At 46.0% G+C, this 23,566-nt stretch overlaps 1 protein-coding gene across 6 annotated transcripts in view; it reads right to left on the bottom strand.

The window, feature by feature from the left end:
• Positions 1–11,651, bottom strand: part of Serca (ATPase sarcoplasmic/endoplasmic reticulum Ca2+ transporting SERCA) — a 43,334-nt gene extending 31,683 nt beyond the window's left edge. For 4 of the 6 annotated variants that reach the window (XM_076898121.1, XM_076898120.1, XM_076898116.1 and 1 more), the window contains exons 1-2: positions 11,171–11,651; positions 6,824–7,015 (exon numbers count right to left, since the gene is read on the bottom strand). In XM_076898121.1, the coding sequence (XP_076754236.1) occupies positions 6,824–6,941 (118 nt within the window). In that variant the 5' untranslated portion in view covers positions 6,942–7,015; positions 11,171–11,651. Of the gene's footprint in view, positions 1–6,823; positions 7,016–7,560; positions 7,716–9,527; positions 9,760–11,170 lie in introns of those variants that run through there. The other 2 variants (XM_076898118.1, XM_076898117.1) reach the window with 2 other exon arrangements.
• Between the last annotated feature and the right edge of the window lie 11,915 nt (positions 11,652–23,566).

Here is a 23,566-nt window from a genome sequence, read left to right as displayed (position 1 = left end):
GCGCGGATCTCTTGGTAACGTCAAGAAAATCGAGCAAGCACACAAACGAAAACGAATATTCAAGTTTTTAGTAATATTTAGGATAAATAATCAGCCATTTTTCATGGTTGAACGAAGGACTGAACGTTTAGCAAAGATCTAAAGAAGAGTCGCAGCAAGTGACCCGCGTTTTGCTGGCCATTGTCCGCGAGAGAGGCAACGAACTCGTACGAATGCGCTGAAAAGGGGCCCTCGTCGCTTCTCCAAACAGCCAACCACTTCTTCGAGCTTTTCCTCGGGATAAAAGTGAAATCCAAGTTCCACGAAACAGTATAATCATTTCTTTCCTGCTCGAGTAAGCTTAACCGAGTGTTTCTTCCACGCGAAGTTAATAAACATCGAATTTACCTTACATTTCGAGCAACAAATTCAAAAATGGTTCTCTACACGCGCGATTGTCGCAGTAATCGTGGATTCAGCTCGAATGGATCCGTAACACGTGGGAGTCCCTAAACGATTCAATGAAAATACACAGCGAGCCGGATAAACTCGGTGGAATTTGTTTGAAAGGTAAAGAGAAAAATAGATGCTCTGGAGGAATGTAAATGATACAGATTCGCGAGATAAATTATTTGTTTTCGTACTAAAGAAGAAATTATTACTGGCGATCCCCGCCACAGAACACTCTTGGATACCACTAACTTTCTACTACGCTGTTACGCTCTTTCGATTTCATTAACTGGCCCATAAAAAAATTTAAGCGCCCGGGGAATGAAATATTCATACGAACGTACGAGCATAAAAAGTGGTGGACGTTTGTATTTCGAGAGCCTCGAGGCTGAAACAACACCGTCGTCTAGTGTCTGCAATTAAAGTTTCCTCGACTCGAAGAAAAAAAAGAAAAAGAAAAATAACGAAATTAGCGGCGATAATGTTGCTACAATGGAATCTACACGTTTCTTAACAGAACAGAAACGTTTGAACGCCTCGAGTTCTCCATACCAAAGGAAATCGCCTGGCAACCATGTTGAATTATGAACGCGACGACGTGGTTAGCGCAATGCCACTCGTTAAAACCGTTGGTAACGCGTTTCGCTGGCAGATCTTTCTATCCTAGCGAAAGAAAAGGAAGGAAGAAGAAAAAAGTGTGTTAATTAATATTTACGCAGCGACGCGTTGCACTCGTGTAGATTTAAAGGTCGTTCTGGCCTATTTGAAGCGTAATTTCGTTATCTGGCGTGTGTGTACATGCGCACGCAAGAATCCGCGATAAAAGGAAGCTGCGCGAGTGCGTTCGCGAATTCTTCCCGCGGTGTGCGAATATTAAAAGTAAATACATTTCCGATTCGACGACCTCGAAACGGCAGAAAACTGTACCGATATTTTTAGCAGTAGCTGCTCGTGGAATAAAATCGATGCTGATCGATCTGAATCGATCCAACGTCTCGCGGAACAATCTCAACTTGAACACAAAAATTCCTCTTTCTTTTCTCGAATTTATTACACACGAATTTACAGTACGCGCAGCATTACGTAAAATGTCACGTAACAGCGCGGATGATGGGCTCTACGCGGGAATAACAGACACTGTTTTCGCTCAAGCCCCTCGATTTTCAGGAAATCGAGATCCCCGGCGCTAGAGAAAAGGCAGACGCGCGAAGTTTTTATGAGAAAAAGCAATATTAATATTTAGCGCTCCGGCTACGTGTATTATTTCTTCTAATAATAACTTGACCAATTCAGACGTTCAAATCAAATATCGCATCGTACATAAACAAACTACGTTCGGATCGCTGTATCGATTCCTGCGTGTGCCAACTTGCCAGCGAAACTACAGTTATCCAAGAAAAACGTGTATCACGTGTACAAGCGAAAATCAAATACTTGAAACAAATATCGAAAGAGATATATTAATATCGTAAAAAAAAAAAAAAAAGGAAAAGAAATCTACTTCGACCCCAGAAAATGCATTCGACGCAAAATGTCCTCGAGGCGTTCGTCTGCAGCTTCGAATCAGAGGAGCGAGTGGCTCGTAACACGGTCGATTTAGCATCGAACAAAGCGACCTTTTATTTCCACGTTGCTTCAGGTTTCGGCTCGCGATACGCCTCTAATTTATTCGTCCGCGTAAAAAGACCACCGCTTATTTGCATCGTATCTCCCGTGGGTTTACTGTCGCCACGCTGGCACGCTTTCAACCGGGAATTAAAAATCGTAACGCGCGCCCCGCGGACAAGCTAATGCGAGTGTCGACGCCCGCTTCCGAATATTTCTGGAACCGGGGATAAACGACTCGCGTACGATCGCGCCCCCTTACAGCTGGTGGAAGCGATCGAATTAGCTGAGCTGCACCCGTATCGTGCCCATTACGACGAGAAATCGCCGCCAGATTCGTGGCGAATCAGAGACTCTCTGATGCTCTCTAAAATGCGTACAAGCGTACAAAGCGCGCCGCCTCGTATCGCGAGTTAAACTGTAATCGCATGCTCGAGGAACGAGGGAAAACCTTTATCTTTTAAATGAAATTTGGTAATACCAGAATGTCGATTATTGTGGAATGGACGATTAATGGACGCGTTGAAACGTTCTCCATTCCCGTGGTCAAAGGTACACGTGCGATATGCAAAGATACAGAAAATAACGTGGACATCGTGATACACGGAGCGTGAAGTAAATCTCGATTCGATGCGTTCGCATAAATATGAGTTTACGTAGATATTAGGGAATTATGAAACGTATCGTGTACAGATATCGGTTTTATTCATTTCGTTCGGTTGCTCCTCGCCTACTATTCATTTCTGTTGTTCGATAGCCACGCGAAATGAATGGTACGAAGTGTTGTTACCATACTTGGTACCTTTCAAGGATTATGCTAAAATTCTAGAAAGGAATAGAATATGAGAGTTCGAGAAGCGAGTCAGTCGTTGGTAGCGATCGCGATTCGAAAGATGCCACCGTGTTCGAGATATCGCGAGGTGAGCGTCGATGCGAGGAGTCTTCTGAATCTTTGCTTATCGTCGCGAGTTCAGATGACATAATTAAATGAGTGGAAAGTGAGATCGTACGACAATAACCGATAATGTTCGAACGTGTCGCGGTGTATTAACCCCGGTCGCGTTCAGATTATCACTTTTATCGAATTTCCACGGTAATCGATGTGGATTCGAGCCGAGATTCACCGAAATAATAATTATAAAAATAATTTTGTGGATGTCCAGAGACAGACTTCATTCTTAGTACCTTTGAGCCTTAATTTTTCCAGTAAAAAGCTAGTTTTTTAAACATTGTTTACAATTTATACATCCATCGAGCAATTCCTTTAACTCGCATTATTTAATTAAACGACTCGATGTGATCGACTTCGAATGAAAATTAGATCAACAAGTATATCTAAGCTAACAGAATCGAATTAATCCCTCGAATTAGACGCAATCATCGCAAATCCAATTTTAACGTTCAACAATTTCCAGACGCGTGGTTGTTTACGAGTACGAAGAACAATTCTGTACACGATGCAACGAGAGTATGCATGGTGCGAATCGACCTATGATCGATCTGCAAACAAGTTCTAAGCTCGAGTATAGAACAGATTACTAGTATTAATTACACAAACGAAAAACAATGTTTCGCGTAACGAAAGTAAACACTGTGCGATTAAAAATGCAAGTTCACGGATGAATTGCAAATTTTGTTCAACCAAACACGCTAGAAACGCAGTACATGCAAACGAGTGGTGCAATTCGACAGACAAGATGAATGTACACAAAAGAACGAAATAAAACTAAAAGAACTGACGATAATTTAAAAAATCACGACGAGCGCAGAGATCTTAAGATCTCTATCAATCAAACACCGAGCAAACGTTCGTACGAGCCTTATTTAACAAATTTTCATTAAACAAATTGATTCTCGAGTGTACGTGTAACTAATATCCAAAATAAGCAACGCTTGTTTCCTTACTCGAGAATCAATCGTTCAAAGCCTTCCTCGCTACCGATCAGATCCTTGAAACCATTATTCCACTCGTTCAACAGGTAATAATAACAGATCGGTCGACGTAGAAGGCTCCAATCGGAAGGAAACGATCGATATGAGCTTGGCAGGAAAGCGAAACGATAAAAGATTAAGGCGAGAGCCGTGACTTGCGGTACGCAAATCGGCGAGCAACGTACACGCTGGAAACAATCGGTGTTCGCGGTCACGATAACGCAGCAATCGCCAACTTTTCCGACTTACGTCACGCACTATCGAGCAAACACGTGGCCAAGAGCGCCGCTGCGAGGGTTCGCCTTCGTCGACGTGGACGAACCGGACTTCCCTCGAAGAAAAACCACCGCGAGGGGAATAAGTAGAAGAAAATCGATAATGCACAGCCTGGCTGGTTAAGTTCGTACCGCTTTCCTCTTCGTTTCATCGACCCCCACCACGTCCCTCGCGGAATTGATATCGTTTGTAAATCGTGCCAATAGGTGAATACGTGTGCACTTGTTGGGCGAGTGGAAATTGCACGTTTAACCTACACGTGCACACGTGTGGTAATGTATTTTGTGCGAGTAAATAGCTATGGAATTGGGTAAACAGGGATCAATTTTTTTGAGGCTACTTCAATCGCAAAATAAATTGTTAACATAGTATGTATGAGTATGACAGGCTCTTTAGTAGAGTAACGCTTGTTGGGCGAATTTTAGGTGGTAATTAGCACGTAAACAAGTCGCATTTGGTAGCTAATTGAATTAAGTGATTGTTTAGGTTTTAATACAGCGTCGAAACGAAATTTCACTGTTCTGAAATGTTTACTAGTCCTGGTTCACTGCGCTGATTCATTGTGAATCATTAAGTATCGGCTTTTGGTATTCAAAAATTTTATATTGTATTTTTAAATCAAACTGATTGAAGAGCGTTCAGTGTACACGATCGTTGCATCTTTAATTTCTGAATTCACTTCTGTCCATTGAAATTTCATCAGAATCCTCGAGAGCTACTGGAGCCTTTTTATCGTCCAGCTCTTAAATGAGCTCACAGCGAAAATACAGGACGGATGCCACCTGCGATTGTTCCATTAAAATTCGCCGGGGTGCTGATAACAAAGGAGAGGAGGCTATTCGTTGATGTAACGGTGGTTCTTTTCGTGTTTCGCCAGCGTGATGGAAGGCTTTTGTTCAGACGTGGACTTATTCACGGATCGTCGGGTCGATTCAGTGGTACGTTAACTGGTTTCGACGGTGAATCGGGAAGTGTTCGTGATGAAAATATGTGGATTAGCTACGAGTACGTGTCTCGACGTTACACCAGCCTCTTTTCACCATTTTCGTGCAGCATTTTATATCCATCGAACGCGTTACTTCGTGATGTTAAACGAGCACGTGTGCACTGTACACAGAACGTATCGTAAATTGAATTTAACGAGAAGAAAGGATACTCGAGACGAGAAAATTACTCGATTACGTTAGGAATGATCGGTGCAACGGAACGCTGGAATATTTTTTCTAATTTTACTAATCGTTCCCACGTAATGCAATAAACTGAATTATTCATAACGAACGTGAGTAACGTAGCCATATCGTTATGATTCGAATTTATGAGTAATTGTGTATTGAATTACGCGTGATTAAACGTTAAACGCGTCTCGAATCGATTTTACGTCAACTCGCCAGGTATTCCAGGCCACTACAGAAAAGGTGTAACGCACATCTTCCGACTGGTTGTCCGTGAATGCCGCGATACTAATGATCCAAGGCCACTATTGACAATGCACGATCTATTATTATTTTGAAATACAACGCCAACTCGCAGGAACAACCTTGCCGGTTCTCCACGTTCGCTCTTCTCTCTTTTATCTTTAAACGTCGACCTTTTTCTCATCGGGGGAAAAAGGAACGAACAAATTTCGTTGCGACTTCCAACGTAGCGAATAATCTCGAGCTATCTCGAGGAGATATAGAACAGCCACGAGACACTGAATAAAATATCACTAGCAACGTGCAAAGTAGCTATTTTCCTCGGAGCTATTTAAAAGTTATTGGGATCCTGTTTTATGGTGCAATAAAAAAAAAAACATCCCTCGCGGGGATGGAACAGCCTTTGAATGAAATATTACTAGCAAACAGCTTCCATGCTTTTAGTTGTTTAGTGGTTGCGATGAACCTAATTTATAATGTAATAAAATACGTCTCTGGTCGACGTAAATTCGATGCTGAATGAAAGAGCGACGAGTGGCCATCTTGCCTCGTTTGAAAACTAGGATTGGGGCCTCGATGACGGCGTTGCAGGAGGAAACGTCGCTCGTGGAAAGAGAATATAATAAGTCGGTGAAATGGCAGGACGTTTCGATGCGGGTCATTGAGGAGGCTACGAACACGTGTACCAGACCACTGGCAGAGGTACCGTTCCATGGTGGGGATAAACATCGCGCGTCGTCCACGCACCAATGCTAACAACTATACTGGCAGCTCGATAAAGTCACTTTTTACCACGACGCTGGACTTCATTAGGCAAATGGATTCGCGATGCATCGCACTCTAACTGCATGAAATACTGGACGAGCTTCTACAAACGATTTTACTGTGCAAATTTTATATAGAGACTGAAGAAGCTATTGCTCTTCGCTCCCTTTTCTCTCAGTTCAAAGGTTCACTCCAATGAATTGTACAACGTAACACTGATTCGTGTTTCTGTCTCTTGAAAATTGTACTGCGCTTAACTCTATTCCAGCCGTGCGTAATGTAAGATGGACTTGTTAGGTACTAAAGATTCTCCGATTATAAAGTTGGTGATTATCGATGCGTACGAATCAAAGATACTGTAATGTGAAAGCTGTAGCGTAGAAGGCTAGTAAGTTACTCACCGTTGAGACCATACTTCTCCTGGTGCCTCTTGACCTGGTCAATGGATAATCCTTTGTCGGGATCAACGTTAAAGAAACCTAACACCTCCTCCACTGTTTTGCAATGGCCGTCCTCCATGGTTACCTCTGTATTAGTACTTCACTAATCTTATCTGTTCAGTGGTTATCCACGTTCATTCACACTGCGGTTTTCTGTAATTCAGACAAGTAATCGGAGATTAAACATCGATCTAAGGTGTTACCACCGAATGGCCTACGCACATTAACTGACATGTGTCAAGTACGGATAACAAAGATATCAAATTTACAGTATAAATTAGCGAGCGAGGAGCGGGAGGGGGTGGCAAAATAAATGGAGCAATAAACCATCGGTAACGAAGACGAATGTTTTGGCGCGTTCGAGTTTCCGACAGACCCTGAAACTTGGATTCTAACCAAGAAACACTGTGACTCGCTCGAGAACGTATCTTACACAGATCTCTTTCGCAAGTGTTCGCGATTCGCAGAAACGTGTCGAAACCGAGATTCCAGGGAAATAGGTCCGGACAAGGACTCGATGCAAAAAGAATCGCCGCGTGCACGCCGCGTTCCTCGACGCAGACCCGCGAGCCAGGTTAAAAAACCTCGTCGCGGGGCCACGAAACACTTCAACGTGCACGCGACACGATCTCCCTCGATCGTACGTTCGACAGCAGCGTGCACACCGTCAGACCAGGATTAACCACGGGTAAACTCACCGGGGACAAACGCGATGTATTCGTTGGCGACGTGTCACAGAGAAATTACGTTACGGCTGTCGAATATTTAGGTTAGCTACAGGTCCCTAAAGATGCACTCGAGCACATAGACGAAGCGAGGGAAGGAAAGGGCGAGAGAGTGAGAGAGTGAGCGAGAAAGAGTGAGGGGCAGGGAACGGGCAGAGGAGAGAAAACGAAAGGAACGTGGCACGGATAAACTTCAGCGGGCACTAAAACGAGATGTTTCACGGCCGGGGCACGACGTATCACGACACGCGGGCACAGAAATTTGAGACGCACGTCATTTTCCTCACGATATATTTCCCCTAAATGCTAAGCAAACCTCCTCTTCCGTAAGACTGACACGGCGAACGGCAAATCATTGCACACGTGCGCCACCTCGCGGAATGCGCCATTAACAAGTTGTAGCGTTGGTTGCCTGCGCGCCGTCTGCGATCTCGTAAACGTAAATAAATCGAGCCAATCGGGCTGCTGGCCGGGAAAACTGGCTCGCGAACCGCCCCGGCGCTGCGCGTTTCTTTCTCGAAGACGACGTTGCGGGATTCCCGTAACGAGGTGCGCCCCGGTTCGTTCACCCGCGTGGTTTTCGCGTGAACGACGCGTCACGTCGCGGCGCACCGTGCCGCAGCAAAATGCGTGCGAGTCGAATGAACCGAGCATGTGGAGCGTCGCCATTGGCTGGACGCCGCTCCGTCAACTCTGACGCACTCGGCTATTTTCGCTCTTCTGCTAGTCTATTTCCTTGGCGCGTATTTTAAGACACCCGAAAGGACATCGCGTATATTGTCGTTATATAATTTCCATCGCGGCCGGCCGCGATCGAGCGTTCGCCGATCGAGCGTCGATTTTCGCGCCTGAACCGACAGGTTCGATTAAAATAGCGGGGCAGGGTTAGAACCGCGGTTGTCCGCCAGTTCTCTGGTTACGTAACGAGACGACCGGGAGGCTGCAGACGGTAATATGAAATTTTTCAGACGCGATTATGTAACTGGGGACGTGGAACTTTTCTTTAGTGATCTGTTCGAATATTCGAACGTAATGATTGGTGGTGGAATTGGTAGAATGGCACTGGTTACTACGATGAGGAATACTTTCTTTTGTAACTGTTGCTTACTTCTCACCCTCTCTTTACGGAACGAAGTTACGCGTTATGTAATATATTCGTACTCGACGTGCAACGTCCGCACGTGTATCTAAAATTAAGTTTACAATCTTCCACGGTTAAGTTTACAGCTCCTCGTAGCAACCGTGATTCCCCGTGTCGTGGTAATGTTAGTCATTAAACTGGATCAAGCACATTTAGACATTCCAAACATCGTAAACCGGCGAGTTTACAGAATGCGGGATGCTACAACAAAATCGTTCCGACGCGCGCGCAAATAAATACTTTTTCTTAGAAAAAGATGGATTTTATCGAGTTACTAGGCTTCCACGTTCTTCGTCTGCGACGCGTGTCTGCGTCCACGTTCACGATAAGAGGTTGAAGATGAGAAAAAGAAAATGAAGATGGAAAATAACTCCGTTCTGTCCACGAATTTCAAAACGATATCTAATTTCTTAAAGCGATTAGATCGTCGCACGTTCAAGGTCAACGACGACTCGAAATCGAGTGCAAAGGTCGCAGCCAGTGCGGCGAACGCCGGAGCCAAGGTTAGCGCTAAACTTAAGCGTGAATGGAAGAGCAGCGGTAAAGCTGGGAGATTCGATTGGGGTTACGGTCATCGGAATCGGTCAACAATGACTCTGCGTCTTTAAAACCCGCCTCGTGGTCTTGCTCGAGCAAGTCTCACTCGAACATGGAACCCCAATAAACGAATTCCAAGCGAAGAAAACCGTGAACGAGGCCTCAGCGGAAACTCAACCCATTCCTCTCTCCTTCCTGCCCAAGAAACTACACGCTCGAACGTACGAAAGTGTCTAAGAAAAGGATCCCATCGACAACTAACCCTTTCGATGCTAAAACGAGGAATCGTCACGTGGCAGCGAGGTACGCGAGCGAGTATCGACCATATCAATGGACGCGCGGTCGTAAACTTGGACGAAAGTCGCGCGTCAAAATTGATTGACGAGAGAGACGGACGGTTAAGGCTGGTCGATTGGTCGCACGGGACTGTCGGCACGCTCGGTGACCGGTTCGAAACACCGTCCGGAACGACCAGCTCTCGCTCGCACGCCCGGGACGCGACTAGCCGGCCAAATCGCGCGTGCCCCAGCGGACGATTTTAGCACGTCTCTGACGGGCGACTTCCTAATTATTTTGGCAGAGATGGCCAGCAGCCACTTTGATTTCCTTACCCCTCCCTCGCGGTTCCACGCGTCCCTGTCTCGCGAGCTACCCCTATCCCTGTTCCACCGACTGGACAAGCTGCCTTCTGTTTCATCCGCCAAACTCTCGCGCGAAAATTTCATCTATTTTTTCCTCGTCCTCTCCAATTCGTTTTTTCACTCTTGCATTGACGTCAACCTAGACGGGGGATCCTGCTCGCGAAAACCTGCGTGCTCCCTCGCTTGTCTATTTTCTACTTTCGCGGTGACCTTGCGACGACTGCAACCGCGACTTTCGGTCCCGCGACGGATCGCGCGACGATCTCGAGATTCTGGGACACCATTTTGGGCGCTCGGGACGGAGGGATGAGTCAGTCGGATCGAAACAGGATTAAACGTTTAATGTTCTTAATGCTCGTTAGGTAATAGCCGCTGGCCGTGATATAATGTTCGCGATGGTTGGCCGCGCGGCAGGAACAGTTTCTATTTGAAGATGAGATGCAACACGTCGGACGGGCTATAAAGATAGGAGATGTAGTACGTTTGTTGGCAAACAAGTAGAGGTCGTGGTTGTATGTAACGCGAGCCTCACATCGACACGTACGATGAAGCAATATACCGCCTATGTTAGCCTCGCTGACTACTTGGACTGCTTTGATACACTTCGAAGTAACCAACATTCGCTGGACGTCGTCTGGTTCGACGACGGACGTCGCAGGGCGGCTCTGACAACGCGAAATCGACTGGAGAACGTGACGAATGAACGTCCCCTCGAATTCTATTCTGTCGCACAGAAAACGTAACCAAATTTATCGCCACTCTAGCTAACTATTTACGAGGTGGCCAATTCGAACGACTTCCCTATACGAGCCTAACTTTCCAAGGGAACATTCCACGAACGTGATACGTCACGACTTGGAATCGTTCGAACTTGATGCGAACAAAGTTCTCCGATTATTGGAATTCTCAACTGAACTCGAGCGTGTTCCATCGATCTCGATCAACTCGTCGATCACTGTACACTGTACTTAAGGACCTCGACGTAGTACGATCTCTGTCACGACTGTCCATTTCAATGCTGCCCACAAACGTATACGACAAATGGTTCACGATCTCGTTGGGCTAGTCCCTGTTTGCTTATCTCTCTCCTGGCACACAACACTTCTCGGCTAATCGTTCGTGTCTCCTCGCGCTACCGCGATTAATTTCGTGTCGCACTTGTGTACATGTACATCGTCGTCACAAAAACACACTTTATGTAGGTGTCTCGCGAGAGAAGCCAGCCGTGTTTCACCTGGCGATCCTGCTGCAAGCAGAGACTTACCGATCCTGCCTCTTCTCGCTCTTCGTTTCACGCCTCTTCTCGCACCAGGCAACGTCTCTTCCTCCTCGTCGTCGTCGTCGTAGTCGTCTCGTGGCCCGACGAAACCGGCACCGCTGCTCAGCTGGGTCCCGGTCTCACTTCGTCGCTTCTTCAACGACCGACCGTCCGAGTTTCGTGTCCAGCGGAACGAACGGTGGTTTTTCGCAGTCAAAGTGCAACAAAAAAAAAAAGGAACAGTACGGAGAAGAACGAACGATGCGACGAGTGTACGGCGAATGCGATCACACTTGTGGCAAACTTGCGAAGCCTCTCCACGCTGATACGATGCGGCTACTCCTCCCTGAACATCGTATCGTGAGATCGCGCGGTTTCCTCCTCTGTTCCTCTGCTATCCTCTTTGCATGAAGGGTGTCGAGGGCGAAAACAAACAAACATTCAAAGGGCAACGCCTGCGCTGCTGAACGAAACGAAGCGACGGACCTCGCCGAAATTCCTTTAAATAGTCCGTAGGCGTCGCTACCTGGCGGCGAGACACCGAACGAGGGAAAACTCTGGCCGGAAGCCAGTGGTCCCGGCGGCGGCCGTCACAGGCCTCCCGGTTCGCCCTGTTCGTCGACAGTTTTTTCCATTTAACCTTCGAATTCGCATCCGAAGATCGTTACGATTGCGGGGACCAGTGGCACGGTGCTACCAGCAGCTCTCGAGTGCAGGAGGATTCAAGAGAACGATGGTCGTCGACGATTGCTCCAGCGACTTCCGGATGCAGGACACCGCGGTCGCCATTGCGACCATCCTGCGTGTCGTATTCTCTCAGGAGCTTCTCTGCGTGCGTTCTAAGTTTTCAATGATTGTATTATCTTCTTTGTATAGAAAATGTACATCAACGATTTTTTTTTGTAAGGAATTGTGTCAATAAATTTATGAGTTTTTTTCTAAACGAGTCGAACTCTGGTGAAAGTTGTTCATTGAAAGAGAGATTGGTTTCGAGGTTTTTAAGCTCGAGGTGGTCCCGTTTCGATAATTCGCAACGATGAATTCTCGTATGAATTTTAAGGGAGCTGAATGAAAATTTGATCGATCAAAGTTCAAGGAGGAATGTTAAGATGACCTTCTTGGAAGGGTACTGTAATTCATGGTACTCCACGTAATAGCAGCCTACCATTAGTTATTCCTAGTGACTCTGGACAAGCATCATCTTTAAAAAAAAAAAGGCAGAGAAAAGAAAACAGATACCCATGCAAATTGACAAATGGCGGAAGACAATTTTAGATCCGAAATGAGCTTGTATCCAATCGGCATAATCGATTTTGCTTGTCAGTACCGCGTACATAAGATCAAGAGGATTTCAACAAGCCATCACTCAGTTTGCAGCCGCACAATGTTCTTATTGGAAACGTTCAAGGTACGCATTTTTCTCAAGATCGAAAATAGGTGGTTGGCGTATGTCCAAATGCGATATCGGACACATCCTCGAAGACAATCTATCGAACGGCCGATGGTCGAGCGTCGCGCGGGAATTCGTTATTTCGCGGGGCGATTTCGGGTCGTCCCGGGAAGCAAACCCGACATGGCGACCAGATCTCGATCCTCCGCGTCGTTTCACGGCCGTCGAACGTCCGTTTTGGCGAATCGCTCGCGTTCCTCCCGCGAAAACCGCGACCGGTTATGTAATTATGGTCGAGTACGCGGCGTATCTAAAATAGGATCGTGCCATTTTCGTTTCTGTAATTGTTCCGCACTAATTTCGCTCGCGAAACTCCTTGTCCCGAGGAGTCGACCTCAGCCCGCTCGTGTCGCGGAAATCGCGCGCCAAAACGCGCCTGGTCCTCAGCGATCGCCCGTGACATTTTCCGTCCACCGGATCATCGATTCCGTTTCGCAACCTGCCGGTCGAACGTTCAACCTTTACCGCCAGGAATTACCCAGCGAAATTACAGGCCACGCCGCGCCATTTACGGGCTTTTGTTCCAAGTTTAATTAAAATAAACTTTATTAACCGCTCGACAGCGACGCGCTTCAAACAAAAATTTTATTTACCCAACAATGGTGAACGCGCTTCGTTTCCTATGGGATTTTTCATTTCGCGAGCAGGGAAACGAATTTTGTCGTCTGGAAGAAAAATTATACGCGCATCGAGTAATATAATAATCCACTCTCAAAATAATTTTCGAGTAAAGAACAACGCGAGAAGTAATAATAAGAGTCCATGAGACAAAGCCACGTGAAGGGAGAAGATGTGCGGTATAAAGATCAAAGTTCACTCGAATGTACATGCAGTAAGGTTTTACAAAACCCAATCGTCGATGTATTTATCAGTCTTCTCTAGTCGATTCTAATGCATCAGGATTCGCGTGTACACGCATCAAGACCGTCATTCGTAAATAGTAGCATAAAAGAAGCATTAGCTGCCCACGCGGCGGCGCCTGAACGACTCAAGTGCGAGAGCAGGAGGGTTGAGCGTGCTGGTAACGAATGGGCGTCGAAAAGGGAGGAAGAAGTGAGAGATGAACGCGACGGTCAACGGTCCGCTTCTTGCACGACTTCTAAGTGCATTTTAATAGTCCATGGAAACGCAACATCGCAAATAAGACTCGCAAGTCTCGCTGAATTTCGATAAGAAGGATAGTCAAGTCAGTTTATGACAGAATGCCACTCGCGTAAGAGATTTTATGCTACTTTTAATATTTCTTTGCGTACAGACGAGTTACGGTGTCGGTTTCACTGGTTTCATAGCGTGTTTCGTGGTTTAACAGTGTAAACAGTTGGCGTGGCACTGCAGTAGAGGATGGCTGCGTTAGTTCTAGGTTATAGCTATTGAGGTTACGTTTGTCTTCTTTTTAGTATTATTGAAGAGTTCTCGAACTTTTTCGTTCGAGTAAAACACGTTTCGACTCGTATATGCGTGGAGAAAGAGTTAGAATGCTCTTTGTTACTGATTCCTCGATCGAGACCAAGGAGCTTCGATCGATTCGTGGAAAAGATCGTGGAGAATAAAATATATTAACTGGTCAGAAATAACCCTTGTCCCGTGGTGGAATATATATAGCGAAATCGAGACCTCGGGAAAATACCAGCGAGAACGATGGAAATGGAGCGCCCTTGAATGAGACACAGGGACAAGGTCGATTTTGGGTACGGTCAGGGATTTCGTGGAGAATTTCTCGGGTATTTCTAGTTTCTTTCGAACTGTATTTAAATGACGAACGATCTACCATAGAGGTATAGAGGAAAGCCAGAAATTTTTATCGAAGCAGAACCCATGGGCGAGAATGAAATTGTGACGTTGCAAAATTACGTGGAAATTGTTTCTATTCGAATAAAAATGATTTCTTGCCCCCAAGATATGTCGTACAATTTTCATAATTAATTGTAAATATATATCTATCTGCGAGATAAGCCTGCAAATTATTTGAATTGAAGTATCATCGTTCTGAATAATTTCAAAATTTATAACTTAACATATGACCGCGTTTTTATGGTACGACAAAAGAATAGCGCTCGGACGACTATCTACCAGGAACCATCCGCTAATAAGTCCCGCAAAAGGTACACAGGCCATCGGTATTTTCTCATTACGGCGGGCAAAAATAGACGCCGTTATTTCGTCGCTTACTCGAAGCAGCGGTTTAAAGCATGGTGTTATTTTTAGGTGAAACATAAAGTGTTACGTAAAAGTTAAGCGGTGTACCGTTGTCTCGGGGCACCAATGCGCGGTTCTCCATTTTTCTTTTACTCCTTTCGACAATTCTTAAAACGAAATAAAAAAAAGAAGCTAAAACATTTTAAACGTTCAAGAATATACGAAATAATTCTTCAACTGGCAATCTCATTTGTCCCTCACGCGAAAACCAAGAATATACACGTTCACATTTCGATGAAGGGAGTGACCTCAAGGTCTCCATCGTTCCCAAGCGTCCATCTCTCGATCCACGCCTTCTAAATCGAGTTTTAACGCCGCGATCGAGGCTCGTCCCTAACGGCGGCTCTATTAAGCGTAACACGTGTTCCGGAACCTTTGATATTCCACGGTAACGTGAATTTCGCCGGGCAGACCCTGAAAATAGAGCGTCGGACACGCGCTAGCCGGCCCGCGAGTGCCGCTCACGCCAAATACTATTTTATTTATGGACGTTTTTATAAACGAAGTGCTAAACACCGACGATGACACCCGGGTGTCGGGCCCGCGACAGTTCACGGGACGCGTCCCTCCTCGAACCCATCAATGATAACAAGTAACAGATGATTCCCGTCGTGGAAAAAGTGAAACAACCTCCAGCGAGCTTTCCAAGTACTTCTTGGAAGCTGTCCTTAAAAAACCAGCACCTATAAGTGACTAACAAGTAACGAGCCTTGATGCAGCTGTGACAGTGACATTGTATGAGCGACTGGCCTTGAACAGTGAAACGATCTTTCGAGTAATTGCTGCTACTCGTTCGATATTATTATTAAATGGACGGAACACGAGGAAGAGTCTTCTGTGGACCACGAAAAGCAAGAAACACGGTCGAAAATAGCAATTTCAACGATGCCTGACGGTGACTCGAGGAAGAAGAGTTGGTGCGAGCTGATCGCGCGGTACCCTCGATGCAGAAACGAAGATGGAGTCCGAGCGAGGGATCACGAAGCCCAGCCGTGCGTTCGTTCTCGGGCAACAAATCACGTCCGAACGCGGGACGCGTTGCCAGCGAGGATCCGCAGACGGCGGACCTCGTGGCGGGATCAAAGTTGAGACTTTGGGACGACAGATAGGGGTTAGTAGAGTCTATTCTGGATTCTGGCAACAATGATGCCCGCCAGGGACGCTAGTAAACCGCGGACGACTAATGACGCGGCACGTACAAAGGCCGCGCCGTTCTAATTTCGTGTTATCCTGACGATCGGCTAAGAATAACGCGCGGACGCCTCTGGGTGCGTTCACTTTTTAACGAGTGTCGAGCGTTGAATCGCGCGGGCACGACAGGGACGACATCGTTTGGACGCGAGGCGAGACGTCCCGTGACCGCGTGGACGCTGGACGAACGAAGAGATACGCACGATTGGCTCGTAAAATTAATCGCATGGAAGCGTTTCACACCGTGTTATGGGACACCAAACGAGCGAACTGACGGACATCCAAGTGGGCTGGTGTCCGAGGTATCGTTCTGGTTCACGCGTGGACAGTGTGTTTATTTCAACTGTGATTTAAGTCCTGTCGAAAAACTGTTAATGTCCGAGTTAATCCCTCGTGGCACATGAGCTGTACTAACTAGCGGCTTGATAGAGTCGTCTGTGGGATCAATCTCGATCGGTTGTAATACAATGTTCGCGGTTAAAATGATATACGAGCCCATGAAACGGTTCTCGAAGAGGATGGACGAGCAGTCTTAACTTCTGGGCTTCTCTGATCAACGTGCAGTAGGACGTTTCACAGGTTTTGATTTGCGACACTTTGTTTAACGAATAATTAAGAGATCGCGAGCTAACAGCTGATTTAAGAGGACAAATTTCATTGATAGACTCTTCTACACGCGAGATTGTATTTATGGGTTTCCTCTGGAGTTTTCTTTTCGATGCGTGGGTGGTGGTATCCGGAAGACGGGTCGAACAGGTTGGTTCTTTATCGTAGCTGGAAACGATGATAAATTAGGAAAAGTGTCGTTGATAGATGTACGCGTTGCAGGTTTCTGTGGTTGGCGGTAGACGACGTAGGACAGCTGGCCGAGATAATTTACGCGTCTGGAAATGAATGAGGGTTCCTTGGTTCTGGTCGACAGAGAAACGGAACTGGGAGAATATAATTCACGCATTCCCCCTACCCATCGTCCCATTGAGAAACCTAACCAAAATTCGGAACGAAACCGTGAATCGTGAGGGTTCATCACACTTGAAACATTGAACAGTCCCTTCAATTACATTGAAAGGGATGAACTCCAAATTTAATGTTCAGTTATTTAATAGAGTTTATTTGTGACATACTGCAGAATTGTTGCTTAACAGGTAATTAATTCGCGTACTATGCCTCCTTCTACCTTCTAAACTTAAAACATACTAAGACTATCCTTTCTATTATCCTGACACTAGGAACCAAGTACCAACCACGTATCAATCAGACAGAAAAATGTCTGTAATCAACGTTAGCTTGCCATTCGTTCTTACGTCTACGCATACAACATCTTCATCAATAAAACGATCCTCGAATCCATCGAACGAGCCTGGTCTGGTACGCGAACCAAGACGACACTACGAGGAGCCACACAAACAACATCGCCTATACAGAACCGTGTCAAGTACCATCGTCTGTTTACACCCCACCCAGTGGAGGACCTAAAAAAAAAAGCCTTAATCCTCGAGTGCACGAACGATCGTACACGGTTGCACGTGCCGATGAAGAATAACAACAGGTCTTTGGCTCGTAGACGTTGCGTCACACCGACGCATTCCTTCCGGCCGGAAGTCTGGGACAGTGGTAGTCGCGTCTGTCAAGCGAGGCTGTGACAGCCGCGAATCAAACGCACGGAATCGTCCCGTGGCGAAGTTCCTCGGGCACGCTCCTACAACCTCCTCTCTCTCTCTCTCTCTCTCTCTCTCTCTCTCTCTCTATCTCTATCTCTCTCTCACTCGCGAATCCGCGCTCGTTCAGACTTTCAGGGTTAACGCAGGCGGGGTGTATCGGTGCCGCTTATGTAAAATCTCGCGTGCGAGTAAGATCGCGGTGTTCTAATAATAAAGACGGCAGTGAGGCCTGGTCCGGGTCGGTTCAGGGCGTCGCGGCGCGCGTCTTCGTTACCTGCGCTCGCGGGATCCCCAGTGGCGCGCGCGCGCGCGCGCTCTCGCGACCTAAACTAAAAATATGTTCGGGGTCCGATCGACGGCCAACTGGGCCAGTGAAGTAACCGTAGCTCAACGTCCCAAATATAGTCCGACATCTGTACGTACAGCCGGCCGAGTCTACCTACGATAGAGTTGGCATCAACGGGAGTATAATAGCGGCTGTCACCGCGATTACCCCTTAACGGCCATGCTCGAGTCTCGTTGGATCTCTCCACACTCTAATTTTGATACGCGCGGCCAGGTATATTGGATTTAAGCGCCATTTTTTGGGAGAACATCGAGGTTGACAATTAAGGATTGGTTTAACACGGATAAGGGGGTATTGTTTGATTGTTCGATTCTTGCTGGACGAATGGCTGCTTTTTAATATTCGGAGTGATTATCATCGAGTGATTACCAGATAATTAGATAGGGAGATTTATAAATGCAATCTTTTGTCGTAGTAAGTACTTCTTAGGTAAACGTGTAGATTACTTGTACGTTGTGTAAATTGAATTACGGTTAGTTATTTGAGAGACATATTTCTCGCTGGTTAAAAACCGCGCGATAGCCGGCCGTGTAGTGAATTTTTCGAGGAATCTCGTCGGAACGGACCGGTGCCAGGAACTTAATTTTGCGATTTTCGCTAGCGGCGGCTACTCGTGCTCGGTCGGCTGCCAAAAAAACCTACACTGCGTACGTTCGCTTTAATTCGATCCACGGCGACACGTGCAACGGTTATAAATAAGTATCACGTCGATGATTGTTTCGACGTCGATATTGACCGGTGACATCGCGAATGTGACGTTTCGCGGACGTTTGCATCGGATGGCCATTGAGGCGGAACCTTTATCCTAGCGCCAGCAGCGCGGGGATGCGAATGGGGTAGGAAGTAGGGTCGATTCTCAAGGAAAATTCCATATAAATAACACGTGAAATTTATATATACCCAACCCTGTCCTTTTTTTTTTGCTTTAAAGCAGTATAGTTTCAGGGACGCTCGTCCTCGTGGAAGATGGGGTTGAGAACGGAGTCGAAGCGAGGGAAACGGGTAATTTGGTGCTTTAAATGGGATGTTAACGATTGAAAATCGCAGAACAGAGAGGAAAAGTGGAAAATGATGAACGCTGAAGGAGAATTAAAAATAACAATTCCACGATTTTTTGTGCGCGTGAAGTCATACAATGTATCTCCTATTATTTTTCTTCCCCGAAAACCGAGATGGAACGAGCAAACAGAACTTTTACGGCAATTTGATGAATTCCACATGACCGGTAGACACGATTGCACGCGAAAAGGAAAACAGCGGAGCGGAAGACGAGGTGAACAGAGCGAACGTAACTGTTTGCTGGCGTCGAGTCAGCGATTATGTTTATGGAAGAGCATTACGTAGCCGTTGAAATTCTTGCGAGCCACGCGTAATCGAAATAGAGTCACAATTGCCTGAAGAACAGCCCCTCTAGAAAGAACAACTCCTCGATCTTCAACAAAGAGAAATCAACATGAAAAGCCAGCCAAAATGAAAATACAAAATTAGAAGAACCCATTTGCACCCTTCAACCCATCTATATCATACAAAAAATACATTTACATCTTTATAAACCTACCTACCTCTTCGTTACAGAGAAATACTGGAATTCTTAGGAAAATTCCGTGTATATATAAACTCGTGACGCCAACGAGTTAACCAATCAGCTAAGCAATCAACAATGCTCATTACCAATAAATTCAAAAAGTCGAACGTGGTACAATCCTGTGAGAAACTGATAAAGAGCGAACAATCCTCTCGACGTTCTTACGATTGATACATCGAATATGGTATATACACAATGGGTGCTCGAACGAGGCAGAGAGGATCAGGTCTGGCAAGCGTTCTGATGGTCGGATCGAAGCGGAGGGCGAGGCGGTGGCGAAACGACAGGTATTGTCCGCGGTTCTAAATTATTCGACGTTCCTCCCTGCCACTGGTAAGAGGACGGGGATGTTTGGCAGGTTTCGAGCAACGGCGACGTCGAGGAAACGCAGAAAACTCTCATCTATCATGTCGAAACGCGTTACGCGCGAAAATAGTCGCAAGGATAGACCGAGGTCGGACTTGGCCCGAGCGTGGACGGGAGAGGCTGGCGTCAAGGGTGCGCGCGGATTATCGCGTGTACGCACCGGCTCTGCCCCGTCGACGTCGTCGTCACCGTGATGCCATCAAGCGTGCGCGCGTCGCTCCGCTTGGCACATGGGGTGCTGCGCTCTCGAGCAACTGAACGCCTCGTGTCTCTAATAGAAAACTTGAAATTGGAGAACGCCTTCGAGTCATCGAGGCTCCTTAATCCACGAACTTCGAAGCTATCAAGGTTGAGATTGGCGAACGCCACGATTTTCGAAGCTGTGACTTCTTTCATTCTCTGACTTCTTGGTCTAATTTAACCATTTAATTCTTGGTAAATTGTGCGAAACTCTCGAGTGATGTAAGTTAGTTCAGCGCAGCTGTTAATCATAAACTTGAAATTGGAGAACGCCTTCGAATCATCGAGGTTCCTTATTTTACGAATTTCGAGGGTATCATGGTCGAGATTGGCGAACGCTGCAATTTTCGAATCTAAGACTTCTTTAATTCTCTGACTTCTTGGTCTACTCTATTTAATTCTTGGTAAATTCTGCGAAGCTCTCAAGTGGTGTAAGTTACTTCAGCGCAGCTTCTAATCAATCATTCATCGCCTCGTGTCTCTAATAGAAAACTTGAAAGTGGAGAACGCCTTCGAGTCATCGAGGTGCCTTAATTCACGAACTTCGAGAGTATCAAGGTTGAGATTGGAGAACGCTGCAATTTTCGAACCTAAGACTTCTTTAATTCTCTAACTTCTTGGTCTACTGTAACTATTCAATTCTTGGTAAATTGTGCGAAGCTCTCGAGTGATATAAGTTATTTCAGCGCAGCTTTTAATCAGTTATTCAGTGTTTCACGAAACGAAACAGTTTTTACCTCATGATTTAAGGAAAAGGATTGATTGTCTTGGTTTTAATATTTTTTCTCGACTCACCTTGGATATTAGGAGTTCAACTTGTAGTTTATCCTGTACGATCGTGTTAGGAAGTGTGGAGGGTTGTTCAGGAAATACGTGAAGTAGGAAGCAGATAATTTCTCAGGAAACCAGAGTGCAGTAGGATGTTTAGATGAAACTGCCAGCCACGTATCTATGTTCTACAACGTTCTGGAATAATTAAAATTCCGCTTGGTTAGATTCAAGTATCTAGATGAGACGGATACAAAAATTAATTGTAAGTATATGCAATTAAAATCGAATGGTTCGAAACGGATAGACTTCAGAATTTTTGTTAAGACAGAAAAAGGTTCATTGACGAAACGAAGTTCATTCGACCACGACGAATGTGTTCACAAGTATTTATATTACGGCGCTTCTCTAAAATGTCGGATTATTTTTGTATGCTTTCAGTGATCGGACAAGACGTAATGTCAGCCATCCAACGACGGACAGCGTGCTTCAAAGTGCTCGATACCGATAAACCGTGCGCACTTACGTGACACGATTAGAATTACGATTCACAAACGATAGTAACGATCGCGATGTTGCAAGACAGGAACGCGATTGAAATTATTTTTCGCAACAGATTTGTACAGTTGCTCGCGTGATTTACGTGGTATTAAAGTAACCGTCATTTAGACGGTCGATGACGTACGATTTTGTCTCGCTAAAGAAATCGTGACATCACGGAACATCCTTGAAAGAGGCGCTATTATGGCCGGTCAAGCCTACGCTCTAGGCCAGGGGCTAGGCTAGGCTATTTCCGCAATTCAGCTTATGGACAAAAATAGTCCTACACAGCTTTCGAACAAGAAGTCGCTGGGACCTCAGGTACCCCCATCCAGAAAGACGGTTCTCGTACTTCCGCCACTTCAGCGGGAACCTTCTTCAATCCCACCCCATCGTCCGCTTCCCTTATCTGCGCTATTTTAAAACCGATCGTTTATATTCGCTGGATTTTTATTGCTCGCTCGATTAATCCCTGTTCTATATCACCATTCGTATTAACAGACGAGGGCTGGGTCTGTATTTCTTCGACCTTTCACCATGCGTGTCTAGCATCTCATCGATTCTATCGTTCCCAATTCGTAACTCGAAACGAGGAACCGTGATCGGTAATAATTCGTCTTTCTGTCAAATCAATTCAATTCTAGAAACAACCTGACAAATCCAATGGTCCAATGGTCCAAGTTAACAAGGAATGAAAATTAAAAAAAATGTGGCACGTTTCTAAATCGCGACTTAGTTCAGCTCAAGTCATCGCGTATAAGTTTTAATTATTTCCGTAATTACCGTGGTAATTAGTCAATTGAATTCGAGAAGCAACCTGCTAAATCCAATGGTCCAATGGTCCAAATTGACGAGGAATAAAAATAAAAAGAAAACGTGACACGTTTCTAAATCGCGACTTAGCTCAGCTCGCGTCATCGCGTACAAGTACAATTATTTTCGTAATTACCGTGGTAATTGCAATTACCGCAGGCCACGTGAATCGCGTTACTCTGTATCAGCGATGGCGCGCGCGGTTCCTCCTCGTCGCGAACGGCTATTTTTCCACCGAGGGCGACGCGCGACAGGTGCTCGGTCCATGCCAAGGAAAAGCGCAGCCTGTGCCTGCGTGGAGCGCTACGATTCTCAGCTGCACTGGATTTCGAAACGATGAGGCCAGAACGGCACGTGGGTATTTTCAATCAGCGCTTCTTTCCGCTCGCCAGTCGCCACGAGGGTCCAAACGGACGTGCTCGCCTCTACTTGGTACTTGGCTGAATCGATGGACGACCATTGTTCGAATCGACGCGAAATTTCTGAAGCACCGCAATGGTACCATTTTCCGTTAACTGGTCCCCATTTCGAGGAAAGAGAATACTTCTTGCGCCATGGTCTACGCGAGATCAGATCCTCAAGGTCCTCCATCGTTACGCTAATTAACGCACCACTTTCCGATCGCATTCTTCGCTAATGTATCGCATACATACGAACTGAAAATAAAGGTAACGATCAGGATTCAAACAGCTGGCAATTTAAAACAAATTTAGAAAACAGAGGGAAGACTCTTAAACGAAAACATCGCGCCACCGTAGTGGAAGAACTGATGAACACCTGGAAGTGATTGGGAATTAGCTTCGCATTTAGGAAACTGACCTTGGCGATCGTCCAATTTCGAAGGAACAATGATGCACGAAGACATCGCGTCCCCTCGTTTCCAACCACTGCGAAGAACACCGACAGAAAAGAATAATTACTCCCAATCCGATGAATATTCGAAACGAAGGGACAATGTTGTATTCCAACTCGCGAAGACCTTCTGCAAGGGTCCAAGTGGTCCAAAATGGCGTCTAGCACCACGAATAAGACAGCGAATATGTTTAACCCAGTTCCAGAGACCTGGTTACTGCACGCGACCTTTGCATCCGTGGTCGAGTTCCGGCGAACCCGGAGGAACAGCGTGAATCCACCTGCCATCGGACACCATCGCGACCAGGCTCTGACCGTCCGTCGTGCGGCGCCCACACGAATTGCTGCCGCGTTATTTCGAGTGTTCTAGCCTTGGGTGGTGGCCAGAGAAAAC

This window comes from Xylocopa sonorina, chromosome 7, assembly GCF_050948175.1.
Source record: "Xylocopa sonorina isolate GNS202 chromosome 7, iyXylSono1_principal, whole genome shotgun sequence".
In the NCBI taxonomy this organism is placed as follows: Eukaryota; Metazoa; Arthropoda; class Insecta; order Hymenoptera; family Apidae; genus Xylocopa; species Xylocopa sonorina.
The sequence above is the reverse complement of the archived record's forward strand: the minus strand, read 5'-3'. Positions and strand labels throughout refer to the sequence as shown.